General features: G+C 37.9%; 1 protein-coding gene across 12 annotated transcripts in view; it reads right to left on the reverse strand.

Moving 5' to 3' along the window:
• The window catches only part of LOC129740357 (sex determination protein fruitless), a 761972-nt gene that overhangs the window by 112425 nt on the left and 634858 nt on the right, over positions 1 to 14689 (reverse strand). For 11 of the 12 annotated variants that reach the window (XM_055732014.1, XM_055732021.1, XM_055732012.1 and 8 more), the window contains one exon: positions 12047 to 12286. In XM_055732014.1, the coding sequence (XP_055587989.1) occupies positions 12047 to 12286 (240 nt within the window). Of the gene's footprint in view, positions 1 to 9973; positions 10988 to 12046; positions 12287 to 14689 lie in introns of those variants that run through there. The other variant, XM_055732013.1, reaches the window with a different exon arrangement.

The following is a 14689-nucleotide window of genomic DNA, read 5'->3' on the forward strand; positions in this document are numbered from 1 at the left end:
TAAAATGACCCTGTGTCGTGATAATTTCACAATTTAGGTTTTTTTTTCATTTCGATCTAAATTTTAAAACTCTTTTAATAAGGTGTCACCAAGCAGAGAAAAATGAATAAGACAATATTTTCTGACACATCGATAGAGGAGAATCTAAATTATGATTTTATGCTAAAAAATCATACTGAACTCGCTAAGGTATGCTTTTCATGGGTATGTTCTATCACGGCCCATGCGCTCTTTATAACGCGCCAATCGTAGTAGGCTGAAAATAGCATTAATTTTTCAAAAAGGCCAATTTTCATTGAAAATGAACAAAAAGTCTAAAGCCATATTTTGAGCGTAAATTTAGCCCAAAAAATCTATTTTTCAATTTTTGTTAAATTTCTATTAGTCCATTTTGATTTTCTTTTCAGTCAAAGTGTCTGTAAGTATTGGTGTGTTTTCGGTCTTCGGCGGCTCTCGGGTGTGTTCGGCTGCTAGGCGCGTATTGAATACACAGCGGCGCGTATTCGCAACACAGTTTTGTTCTGTGGCTTTGAATATGGTTTTAAAAAATCATGTTTTTGAAGAAGCTGTAGCAATTTGAGTAATGAAAAATTATAGAAATTTGTAGAAAACGCTTTTCTTCAACGATTACACCCATTTTAACACAATTTGTACGTGGAATACATAGAAAATCAGCGATTCGCTTAGGTGGCGCATAATAGCGCATGTTCCCCTAACTGGCATAAGGACTCGGCTCCCAACTAAAATGATGCATGACCACTACATTCAAGCAAAACAAGAAAAACATATTATGGGATTTCGTTCCTATTGGATAAATCATCCCAGAAACAAGAAAATAAAAATATAAACCATAGCGCCCGTAGGGAGAATCGAACTCAAATCACTAACTAAATGGTCTTGCCAGACCGACATCTTAACCAGTGAACTATTTGAGCTTCATGCAGGAAGAGGGATATTTGTCATAGGCATTCTGCCACCGATCAATCACAAAAGAAACGCTCGACAGTGGCTTCCCGGCGTTTGGCCTCCTTTCAAGGTATTCATTTGTCTTGCGATGGAAACGGGAAAGGGAACGGGAGTGGAGGAAACGGGAAACCCATTGAATGAGAACTGTGCTTTGCTTACTACCTGCTATTACAAACACACGCTACATATACACAGCTGCTAAAGCCGGGCAGCTTGGCCGGTGCTTGTTTGCCGGTGAATTGAAGGAATATATTCTTGTTGCTTCTGCTACATACACACGCACAGCTTAGCCGTGGTTGTTTGCCGGCGAATTGAATTGAAGGAATGTTTTTTTTTGTTGTTGCTTTTACTGCATACACACGCACAGCTCGGCCGTGGTTGTTTGCCGGTGGATTGAAGGGATTGAATTAGAAGGATGTTTTTGTTGTTGCTTTTGCTACATTCACACGCACAGTGCTCGGTTCGCTGGCTGCCTGGTGTTGGCCGGTATTTATTTCCATCCTTCTTCGTCTTGTGATGCGATAGGGAGGGACGTAAAAGCGTTTTTATTTTGTTTCTTTCAGACATACGCAATTCGGTTAACTTGGGAGATTAATGCCGGTGGGAGCAAATCGAATCAGCACCGATCGCGTTATCTTCTTGTACCAATGATGCTATGTAATTGACTACACGCCATTGGCACAGAGGCTGAATTTTGGGTGTATAAAATGTTTCGTTCATGAACAAATTATAATTTAAATATTTAAACTAATATGTGAATCGTTAAAGCATAACATGAATTTCAGAATGCTATATTTTTAAAACAATAGTAAACTCTGATTTTTTTAAGGAATTATATTAGATTTTTTTTTCTTATGTATTCAAATGATCCCTTGAGTTAAAAAAACACATTTTCCTTTTGAATGGGTGGTGATCATTGCTTTGCACGAAAAAACGCCTTTAAGTATGCAATGACTATAGGGTAGTAGCCAAACTTTAAGAATTCTTTTTGTCATACACTTAAAAACTGTGAAATGAAAACTAATAGTGGCTCTTTTATCTTTAGATTTTGCTTGTTTGCCAATGGTTCGGGCGCCCCGATTAAAGGGTCAAGTCTCCTTAAACTTAAAAAATTTCACAATTTTTTTCGTTCCATGAAAATGCTACTAGTTTAACTATGGGCTCGTGTTACTCGCTGTCAAGTTGCTAATTTTTTTTCCAAAATGATGTAAGAAAAATACGAAAAAGGGGTTTAAGGCATCGATAGAAAAATCACTTCGATGGGAAAAATCAATTAACGAACACTCCGTAAGATTGAATTTTGATAGTTTATTTTGTTCATTCTTTTAGCATTTGATGGTCACCCTTTTTTGGCAGCCACTCGTGAACTCATTTTCCAATTCACTGGAATCATTTCTCATCTTCTAAACCCCCCTGCGACTGACTGACTGCGTTAGTTGCGTAAAACCAGGCCACTTCGCGGCTGATTTTCGGCCTTCGGTCCAATCCAATCTCGGTAAATAGCAATTCCAGTTAGTTCCACGCAAAATAAACGGGACAAACAGGACAACGCGACGACGGTACACCGGAATCCAAAAGTTCCGAACCTTTTGTGTGCCGCGTGTCCCGAATTGGGTCCAGTCGCGTGCGCAATATGCCCTCGCCATGATTAGCTTCCGGGGATGATGGGCTACCGCAAATCACACGCCTTTGGTCCCGGCAACCCATCCAATTCGTGGTTTGGGAGTGAAAAACGTGACGCATCGCGCGGGACCGTTTTTCCACCCGACTAACGGACGAGGATTGCAATTTACAAAATTTGTTTGCAAATTTCCCGGGACCCTTTGAATCAGCCAGAATCCAGTCAGTCAGGTCGTTTTTCAGTCAGAATCCTCCGTGTGTTGGTTGATAGATACGGAACCGCGTGTATCTTGGATTCGGTGCTGCTTGGAACTATTTCGGATTCCGTTGCAGTGTCCTTGGTATTGTATTGTATCCCGAAGGGATACGAAACATGGAACCTAGGCTAGTTAGTGAAAAGTCTACCGGAAAGCGATATCCGGTCCCCAACTGGAAATTGTCTCGTCTCCATCGAAATCCGTAGACGTTCGGGCGCACATATGGTATATTCCTGCATCAGCTTGTGACGAACTTTCGCCTACGAAAAACTACGAATGGAAGCACAAATTCTTCGGGCAATGTAAGCCCATATTGGTCGGGAAAAAAAGAGACGATAGCCCCTCCTACTTTGTGGGAAATCTATTCGAAATAATAAAATTATGATGAATCGTTGCAAACCTTCTCACCCTCTTTTTTCTTTCAAGTAGGTATTATTTGGCTTGGGTTTTTCTTTCAAGTCTGTCATTCGGGATGGTTCCAGACAATGCAAAAATCCTGGACAGTATGCAAAAAGGGTTCCGTTCGAAGGTACAGACAATTGAATTATAGAATTATCGAATTCTTGCATATTTGCAGGGGAGGATTTTTCAGGAAAAAGTCATTTGATATAGTTATCTCTCCCTGTCTTCTCATCAAAACATATTTTCAAATAGGAACAAATAAAAACAAGTTGTCAAAAGTATCTAAATTTTTTTAGGAAGCTTGAAGAGTCTTTGTAAGAAGTGTATTTTTAGTCCTTCGAAAAAAAATTCTTTTCAAATCTCTTAAAAATAATGTTGGTAAAAAAACATCCAGACAATCGCTGTAAAAGTTGTAAAAAAAATTATAAGAATGTCATGAAGCTGTTTAAAATGTCTTTTACATTTTTCCAAAAAAAAAAAACTGAAAACAATATGTATCTTAAGGTATCATAAAAGTCCCTTTAGGTTGATCAAAAGGAAGCTTTGAACTTCATCCAAAGCTCTCTCTGATAGTCTTAAAAAGTTCCTTGGGACGTCTTTTAAAATTTCTTTACTTGGACTTTCCAAAATATATTATAAAGCTGTAAGGAACCAAAATTTGAATTGTATAAGATTATAGTGTAAGGGTCAGTTGGTAAACAATTTAAAGGCATCGGGTTTACGATGTCGGTTCGTATTTCAGATTTTCGTGAATCATAAATCGAAAAGTTTACGTGCGTAATAAATCGGATAGACTCATTCTATTTAGTCTTCGGCCGTTCCTAAAGTAAGTAGTTGTTACTGGTCTGATGGATCTAATATCCGAAACCAACTTTTAGATGGGCGTCGAGGAAAAAGGCGTTTTAAAACTGTGATAACATAGTGTTTTTTATCCGTAGGAAAAACTGTTTGTTTTGACCAGTCAGGAGCATATTTCGTTGGAGCTGTTTATTTTGGCTTGTAGTAAGCAATATTTAAAATTTTGTGAATAGTTTTGTGAGTTTGTTTAAAATTTTGTATATTTAAATTAGTTGAAAATTTTCTTATAATTTGATAGTAGCCGGAGTTGGTTCCGCTAAATATTTGAGGTTATTTTGCCGGAGCAGAGGTTTTGCTAGGCGTCATTGCAGGCGTCGTTAATCGCCATCACGGGCGTCGAGATTCGCCATTGTGGACGCCGTGTTTAGCATTTTCTTTGATTTTTTTTTGTTTGGTGAAGAATTCGCACATTTCAGTGGTGGGTAACAGTTTTAATTTGCCAATAACTGTTTTGTAGGGTGAGTTTAATTATTTTTCTTTTATGGAATGTTAAGGCTATTGGTGTTTCGCTGATTGTTTTTTTTTTAATATTTAAATATATTTGATAGCTTTTGATAGTCATTTTTCATGTTTTTCACAATGTGTTGATAGCAGGCAAGGACGTAGCAATTTGCCGTAAGAAGCTATTTCTAGTAATACAAAGATTATCGAATGCTAACATAGAAAAAAAAATAATTTTTTTTTAAATTTTTATCGTAACGTAATTGGCATATTTAGGTCATATCATTGGTGAACATGGTTGAAAACCTAACCCTTAAAAATTTACTACTATAAAAGAAGTCAAAGTTACCAAAAACGTGTCTGACTTGAAAGCTTTCTTGGGTCTTTTTAATTATTATAGCATATTTCTGGCGATGCTGTCGGTGCATTTGAATCCATTGTATAATTCTTTAAAAAAGTTGTTCGTTATGTTTGGGATGATGAATGCGATAAGACTTTTGGTAATTGTAAAAATCAATTACTCAACGCTAATATTTTGACATTTTATGATGATGAATGTTACCAATTTTAGTACCGGCTGATGTGTGTTCATATGGACTTGGTGGAGTTGAATATCTGCCATGTTATTGAGTGGAAAAGCCGATTTGGTTTAAATCCTTTTCTTTAAATTCCTCACAAAATTTTTTCCCTATTTTACATTTGGAGGCAATTGCCAACGTGTCAACGCTAAAAAAATTTTCATAAGTTTTTTTTTGGATAGTAGGTAATGTATACGGATCACAAGTCTTTATTAAGAATTCTAGAAAAAAATAGAAAAAATCGATCTTTTTATCCAGATTGCAAAATTTATGACGGAGCTTTCAATTTACGTATTTGACATGGTTTACAGGCCATCGAACAAAATGGGAAACGTGGATTTTCTTGGAGATTTCCTTTGAACGATGAAGTGCCACAGAAAGTTGATGAACAGTTCATAAAGATTTTGAACTTTCCTAATGAGTTTCCGATTGATTTTTTTTTTCAAGTTACTTCTGAACCTTGATAAGATAAATATTTGTAGAAGATATTATCATATTGGAGGTATAGTTGCCCACATAATGTGGACAATAATTTGAGGAATGTTTATTCGCAAGTTAGAGATTTAGAATAAGTAGATGGATGTTTACTTTTTTAATTAATGGTAGTTATACCAGAAATTTTAAAAAGAAGAGAGCTCAAATTATTGCATTCCAAACATGTGGGACTGATTAAGATGAAGCTGCTTGCTAGAAAGCCATATGAGAAGATAAAAACAAATTTGTCAGAAGTGTATCCCATCCCAAGTCCTTTGAAAAGTCTGCTATTAGGAAATCAAATCAATACAATCCTAAGGAGTTCTTCTGAATTTTTTTTTACGACAATTCCTTTAAATATAGGTACCTACACTATATTGAAGTTTTTCGCTTTCTAATTCGTTACAGTATATTTCTTTGCTAAACGTATTTTTTCTCGAAATTTATTTGATAAATTTCTTAAATGTTCAAAAAAGTTCTTTCAAAAATTAAAATACGCCCAATTAAAGGTCTTGCAAAAAAAAAAATCAAACTTAAAAACTTTTTAATAGATTCTTCAAATTGCTATTTGAAGTTCTTTTAAATTTTTTTTTATTTTAATTTTTTAAGAAACTAAACGAATAATCAATGCAAAAGTTCCATGATTATTATCATCCATCATTATTATTTTTCATAAGAACATTCCCTGGAATATGTTGAGATGGGATGAAGGATATTTAGAAAATAAATCAAATTTAATATAAACTGAAATAATAATAGTATTCGGCAAAACTGAAGTTAAATAAATGAAATAAATTTCTATGGCAACGTTTGTTATTTTGGCAACACTAGACAAAACAAACAAAACAAAGTCATTCATTTATCGATTCTTGTGAGTGATAGACGTGTCTGAGAGAATCTCCTAATTTAGATTCGTAGAAATTGTAGAAGTTACGACAATGACGTAGTTGGTAGTATACGCTCAGATAGCGCAGAATGTCAATTCTGCTGCTACGAAAAAATTGTTTTCGATCCGGTAGAAAGACGGATTTGCACGCAGTTTTTTAAGGCTGCAGTTGATTGTTCATTTTGATTTTGCCTTCCAGTGAAAAAGATGGATTGGCATATGAAGTGCAGATATTTAAGGCTTATTTGCTTGGATGTGGCCTTCGTGAAAAAAAGGATTGGCTTAGAAAGCGAAGATTTTTAAGACTGTTGCTGCTGATTGTTTGTTTTGGTTAAGCCATCCGGTGAAAAAAGACGGATTGGCTTAGGAAGCGCAGATTTTCAAGGCTGCTGCTGACTGTTTGTTTAGATGTGGCCTTTCGATGAAAAGAGCGGATTGGCTTGGGAAGCGCAGTTTTTTAAGACTGCAGTTGATTGTTCATTTTAAAAGACGGATTGGCATATGATGCGTAGATTTTTAATGCTGCTGCTGATGGTTTTTTTGGATGCCGCCTCTCGATAAAAAAAAACGGATTAGCTAAGAATACGGAGAATTTTAAGACAGCTCTTACTGATTGTTTTGATATGGCCTTCCAGTGGAACAAGACGGATTGACTTAGGAAGCACAAATTTTTCAGGCTGCTTCTGATTGTTTGTTTTGATTTGACCTTCCGGTGGAAAAAGACGGATTGGCTTAAGAAGCGCAGATTTCGAAGACTGTTGCTGCTAATTGTTTTGATTTGGCCTTCCAGTGGGAAAAAACGGATTGGCTTAGGAAGCGCAGATTTTTAACATTGTTGCTGCTGATTGTTTGTTTTGATTTGGCCTTCCGGTGGAAAAAGATGGACTGACTTAGGAAGCGCAGATTTTTAAGGGTGCAGCTGATCGTTTGTTTGGATGTGGCTGTCCGGTGGAAAAAAAAACGGATTGGCTTAAGCTTAGGAAGCGCAGATTTTTAAGGCTGATGCTGCTAATTTTCTGTTTAGATTTGTCTTTCCGGTGTAAAAAGACGGATTGGCTTAGGAAGCGCAGATTTTAAGGCTGCTTGTTTGTTTGGATGTGGCCTTCCAGTAAAAAAACGGATTGTCTAAGGAGGATCAAATTTTTAAGACTGTTGCAGCTGATTGTTTTTTTTTGCTAGACATTCATGTGAAAAAAGGCAGATTGGCTGAGAAAGCGCAGATTTTTAAGGCTGTTTTTGCTGATTGTTTTGATTGAACCTTCCAGTGGAAATAGACGGATTAGCTTAAGAAGCGCAGATTTTTAAGGCTACTGCTGTTTCATCGGATGTGGCCTTCCGGTGAAAAAAACGGATTGGCTTAGGTTGCGCAGATTTTTAAGACTGTTACTGCTAATTGTTCGTTTAGATTTGGTCTCCCGGCGGAGAAAAGCGGATTGGCTTGAGAAGCGCAAATTTTAAAAATGTTGCTGCTGATTGTTTGATTTGATTTGGCCTTCCGGTGGAAAAAGATTGATTGACTTAGGAAGCGTAGATTTTTAAGGCTTCTGTTGCTGATTGTTTGTTTTGGATAGATCTTCTGGTGGAAAAAGGCGGATTGGCAGAGAAAGCGCTGAATTTGAAGGCTGATTTTTTATTTGGCCTTCCGGTGGGAAAAGACGGATTGGCTTAGGAAGCGCAGTTTTTTAAGGCTGCTGCTAGGAAAAAAAAACAAAAATCTGCTTTGGCCTCCGGTAGAAAGATAGATTTGTACAGGAAGCGCAGATTTTTAAGGCTGCTGCTGCTGATTGTTTGTTTTGATTTGACCATCCAGTGGAAAAAGACAATCCGTCTTAAGAAGCGCAAATTTTTAAGTTTGCTTCTGCTGATTGTTTGTTTTGGTTAGGCCTTCCGATGAAAAAGGCGGATTGACTGACTATGTGCAGATTTTTAAGGCTGCTGTTGCTGATCGTTTGATTTGGCCTTCCGGTGGATAAGGGAGGATTGGCTTAAGAAGCGCAGATTTCTAAGGCTGCTATCGCTGATTGTTTGTTCTATTTGGCCTTTCGGTGGAAAAAAGACGGATTGGCTTAGGAAGCGATGATTTTTAAGACTGTTAGTGCTGAATGTTTGTTTTGTTCAGGCCTTCCGGTGGAAAAAAAAACGGATTGAAGCGCAGATTTTTAAGGCTGCTGCTGTTTATTTGTTTGGATGTGGTCTTCCGGTGGAAATAAAAAAAACGAATTGGTTGAGGAAGCGTAGATTTTTAAGGCTGCTGCTGCAGTTTTTTTTATTTGGCCATTCGGTGGAAAAAGACGGATTGGCTTAGGAAACGCAGATTTTTAAGGGTGCTGCTGCTGATTGTTTGTTTGAATTGGGCTTCCGGTGGAAAAGACGGATTGGCTTAGAAAGCGCAGAATATTTCTTTCAACAACTTCAAAGGACAAAAAGCTAAAGAATACAATTTCTTTTCACGCATTTAGGATCAAATACGAGATGGCATAGGCATACTAAGAATAAAGTTTGTTGAATTTTGTCTAACTGTTGTCGGGATAAACTCGTTTATTTTCGCATTTCCTCTATAACTTTTTCTTAGCGGCACTTAAAAAAGTCTGTTGAAAAGTACTCCAGTCAGTAAATGGTGATAGACTTTGAAATGCCATTGAAATTTTTACGCATATCCAGTACTTTAACTTATGACTATGAAATGATTGATCAGAAATCGAGGAAAGTAAAAATAAAAACTTCTCCTCAAGATAAACTTTTTTCATTAAAATTCAGTAGATCCCTGAAATTTTTTTAAGAAACTTATAGGAAAACTGTAGGAAACTTGTTGTGTTACATCTTTAACGTTAAGTTTAACTAAGTATTTTGATTATCATTTTCACATCTTTTTAACGCCTGCATATAGGCAATGTATCCTTTTTTTTAAAATTTATTACTTATAATTTAATTTTTTCAATTTTCAATTAAAAAAAAATATAGCATAAAATATCGTGAAAATATTTATAAAAAAGTTTTAACCTACAAATTCTGAAAGACGACGAAATAGTTTTTTTTTGTTTTCTTCAATAAAATTTTACACACAATCCGTTGACCTAGAGGGGACTCAAGTGAATATTCACACGCAGATTCCAAAGATTATTGTTCCAACTGTCAAAGGCAATTTCTCAACGCTGCTCCGGCTTCCGGTTTCCAGAGGCTATCAGATATGAAACGGACGGACACAGTCAAAATCGGCGCATTTTTTCATAGTTCAAAGATAGGTTTTATTTCACTTTTTACGATCTCCTGGCTTCTTCTGCCGATCGCTTCTAACAACTACATTATTAAACTTTATGGTTGGTTCATTATGGTTTACACGGTTCTAGATTTATTGATTGGTTGTTGTGGCACTGAAGAAAAAAAAGGGCAGGGTTTACCCTTTCTAGTAACTGTAGACTATCTACTGCTGTTTTTTTTTTATCAAATTCAAATTGTTCTGGAAACTTTTTGCTTTTAAAATTTTCTCTTTCTTTTAAAAACTATGCATAGTTTCTAAAACTACAATAAGGTATTCAATGGGTATAACAATCTATGTGTATAACAGTTTGAACTGTTGCTCTCTTCTTCGGGAAGAATTGTGGAGGCGCCTTTCAGGCGCAATGGCTTTCACGGGTTCGGGTTAGCTTTATCACAACAACAGCGACGTTCCGGTTCCTTCGGATCGGACTTGCCTTGCGGGTCAGGAACCGGTCTCAAGTTCCCCCTCCACCTGCACCGGTGCTGGCCAGCTCCTGTTCCCTCTGTTCCCGCTCCTTGCACAGCCGATGCGCTTTGCACTTATCGTGGTGGTTGACTATCTCCAGGCGGAAGTTGGAGTTGCCCTCGACAAAGGAGGTCCGGATATCGGGAATGACGCTGCACCATTTGCGGCAGAAAGCGCAGTACATGTAGTTCTTGTGTTCGTCGTACTTGAGCCAATCGAACTGATCCAGCCAATTAGGCCGGAAGCGACCGCCCTTGCGGGATCCGGAAGTGGTTCGGGTTGTGCCGCCCCCGCCGGAAGCTCTCGAAGGAGCGGTTGGCTTTAGGGTTGCCGGCTGTTGCTGTTGCTGGGCTTGGACCGGAACTGATGGACGGATCATTTCGTCTAGGGCCAGGGATTCCTCGGCGTTGGGATTGGCACGATTTGGTTGTTGTTGTTGCTGTTGAAGGTAGTATTCGGCAAAGTTCTTCTGATTGCTCCAATCGGAGAAAGTGGGCGCGGCATTTGAAATGATCGAGATCGTACTTTGGGCCAGCTGCAGCTGACTCTGGACCGAGTGCTGCTGATTGAGCTGATGCAACTTGGCCAACTGGGAAAGGAGTGCCTGCTGGTCGTGCGCGGAGCTGGAGGAGGAGCGGGAAGATTCCTCCTTCATGGCAGTCGTGAGAGTTAGGGCCAGACTAGGCTTGATTCCGCCGGAAGACGTCGACGTCGAAGACGATGGTTGCGGGGACGTGGCCTTGTTGACGGCTGAAGACGTCCCACTTTCCCAAGCATTTTTCTGTCAAACATAGGAAGGGAAGGATTTTTGTGTATTTGATAAACGAACAAATCTCTCGCAATGATTTTTTTCTGTGGTTTTTACGGGATTTTTCAGGCAGATCTAATGCGCTCGCTTTTTCTAGTCCGGGAGAGTGTGATCGTGTGTTTTTTGTGTATTTTACTCAAAGCTTTGCAAACAACTACCAACAATAGATTTAGCTTTTGAAGTTTCGAAGATAGGGGGCGTTACTGTATGATTGTTTGTTGGGTTTTTCGAACACTTTCAGAGCGATACGCAACATTTTTTTTTTTGGTTTTGATAGAAGTAGTAGAGTGATTGTGGTGTTTTTTTTTGGTACTTTCGCAAAGGGGACAATGAACACATTGTTTAGATTTTTTCTTTATCGACCAGTCGATTCTTCTAGCGTTTTATTTCGTTTAGCATTTTGCTTCACGTTTTTTTTTTGGAAAATTTCGTTCGACAATTTTGATCCTTCCGTCCTTCGAATGAATGATGGGCGCGAGTTTTTTTTATTCTCAAAGTCAAATGCATCACGTGATGTTTCATATCTGATTGTGAGATTAGCCGATGACAGTTGATAGTTTTGGATTGGATAATTTTTTTTTGGTTTTTCGAATCAGTGCTTTGACAAGCAAATAGTATGATTTTTCAGTGGTTTCAGTTGTATAAATTTGGTACAAGAGCGAAAAAATGCATGTAGAAAAAAAATTATAAATATATGTCTGTTTCGATTATGTGGAACCAAAAGAACCGGCTCAAAGAAAAAACCTAGACAAAGTTCCAATTGGCGAGGAAACATATTTACAAAAAACTAAAATTAAACTAAACTAAAATTAGTAACTAAAAAACGAAAATAAACTTACACCATAAGCAAGGGAAAACAAACTACGTCAATGTTAGTAAATGGTTATTTTTAAAACGATGTGGGAGAAAAGCGTTAATACTTTTATTTAAAAAAAACTCAACATGTGTTATTCGAAAAAAAGGGAATCCATCAGCCCAGGTAACGGTCATCATCTCAAACCAACCCTTATAAAACAACATATAAAAACTTACCGGGAGCAAATCGGACGTCCGGAAACCGCCTCCGCCACCTCCTCCTCCACCCCCACCGCCACCGCCCAATTCCGGCTGTTCCTGCTTGATAATACTAGACTGGAAGTTGAGGGGCCCGACGCCTCCACCGGACAGTGCGGGGTGCGGGTGTTGCGAGTGCGGATGCGGGTGGACGACCCCCGGGGAGCTGGCCCCATCCTCGGGCTTTGGACTTAGCTTGAAACTGCTGTGTGACGACGCCTGTTCGAGGGAGTGGAAAGGGAAAAAACAGTTGGTTATAAAATGATTCAAACTACTAGGTTCCTCGGTAGATTTTTCTAAAAGATTAAATAAAAAATCAAATTTGCCTTTCATTAGACATTTTTTATAAATTTTGTACTGTGTCATCAACCATAAAAAACATTTTTCAGAAATTAAAAATCAATAGGTCCATTTTCGTTGTAAACTTGATGTCAATCGATGCCTAAAATGTACACAAAAGAGAACTAGATACTTAAAAAACCTCTTTTTCCAGAACTAGAAGAGGCCTAGGCTCCAACTTTCACAATAAAATATTGGTCCTTATTTTGAGCCGCGCGTGAGGTGACGATAGTCGAGTCCCCTTACCGCCACAGGACTCTAGTCACCTTATTCCGATAGTCGGTGTAAGTGGAGTGACAAAGGCTAATTCCCAAAGTTCATCCGAAGTGACGTTCCTCACCTCAAGCGACTCCTGTAATCAAGTGACTCGGGTGACTCGACTATCGTCACCTCACGCGCGGTGCAGAATAAGGGCCATCACATACAGAAACATTGGCATGAAATTAGAAGCATGTGATCTCGATTTCGGGTCAGTTCAAAAATAAATTTGACCGAGAATCTAACTTAACTACATAGATTACTTTTTGCTTGAATAAGCTTAATTATCTACTATCACAAACTGAGTAGAGATAAAAATCAAATGGAATGTGGAATTGCATTTTTTTTGGAAAAGAAAACTACTTGCGTCATTGAAGAAAAATGTTGCCCGAAATCAAACATCCTGTAAACTAGAGATGTAGGCCGAATATTCGGCTCACCGAATAGTTGAGCTAAGTAAATATTCGGCCGAATAGGCCGAATAATTAATTTTAAACTTATACAATAACATAATTGTCAAATTCTTCAAATGATTTTGGATAATTCGTAAAATATCCGAAAGTAATCTTGAAAAAGCTACACAATCATCAAAAACTTATGGTTTTAAGTAAAGCTTCCAAGGTGTATCCGTGCATCTTTCATCTTCCATAGCTTTATTCTTTGATTATCGTTTATTCCAGATTTCCTTGATGTATTCAGGCTTGTTCATAAATCCAATAATGAATTCGAGATAAGTCAAATCGGGCCTGGATGCCCAAATATTTATCGAAACTTCCTGGATTTTACCCAGATTTATTCAAATTATTTGCTAAATCAAATGCTGCTGTGATTCTATGTAACTTTTTAATTTCAAGCAAGTTTCTTTCTTATTTTTCTTGCATGTTTTTGGCCTAGATTTTGTTCGGATTTGCCTTTTTTACAAATTTTTCAAAAAATCGTCCCGAATTATCCGAATGTGGTAAAAAGTATGGTATGCTTGAGCTCGAAGCTCATTATTCTTTTCAATAACTATTTTGAAGACATCTTTCTCAAATTCGACCTTCATCTAATTCGATATCAAATAAGCAATCTCAAATTGTTCGGCACCTTTTTCGACGTGTTTTATCCCAGATTTCACAGGAACCCATTCTCTTTGGTGATAAATGCCCTAGAAGCGACAAGTTATCTGATATCCTTTCAGTTATTGATCATCTGGTTTGAAATAATCGACTCAAAAACATGAGGGGCATTAAGAAGGAAGAAAGATATGGAAATTGAAATAGTGACTTTTGTATTTTATCAAAAGCTCAACAGAATATTTGACCGAATATTCGGCCAAATATTCGACCGAATAGTTTCAAAGGTCAATATTCGGTACATCTCCACTATAAATAAAAGAAAAATTGGTTATTTTCAATGTACAACCAAAAAAGAGGCTGCAAAATTTCAATGCCAATCGGAGCTAACCATGTGTCGAAAATGCGCTAAATGTGCATTGCGCCAAAGATGATATGATTGCTCTCCCGTCACTGGCTTAAAGATTCAAGCTCTTGGGCAAAATGATACAGGACCGCTGCATGCAAACATTCAAGCGAAAGACGAAAAATATTTCATGGGATTTTGGTCCTATTGGTCATCACAGAAACAAGGAAACAAAAAAAAAAACATCGGTGAGAATCGAACTCACAACGATCTCCCACCTTCATCTTGCCCATTCGACAGCTTAACCAGTGTACCACCTGAACCAGATGGAGAACAAGGATCAATTTTTTTCCGTCACGACCCATCACCAAAAAAAAATGCATATTGTCTGGCGTTTGACCCGGGGTTTGCTAGTGTTGTCTTATGATGGGAAAGGGAATTCCAAACGAGAAACAGGTTTTGCTTTCCTACTGCCTGCATACATACACACGCACAGATGTGCAGCTTGGCCGGAGGTTGTTTGCCGGTGGTTTGAAACAAGGAAATGTTTTTGTTTTCGTTTGTAATTTTCCTATTGCCGCCTTACATACGCACACATAGCAATAACGGAGCGGATCAATTTAT

Source organism: Uranotaenia lowii, chromosome 1 (genome assembly GCF_029784155.1).
Source record: "Uranotaenia lowii strain MFRU-FL chromosome 1, ASM2978415v1, whole genome shotgun sequence".
NCBI classification, from domain to species: domain Eukaryota; kingdom Metazoa; phylum Arthropoda; class Insecta; order Diptera; family Culicidae; genus Uranotaenia; species Uranotaenia lowii.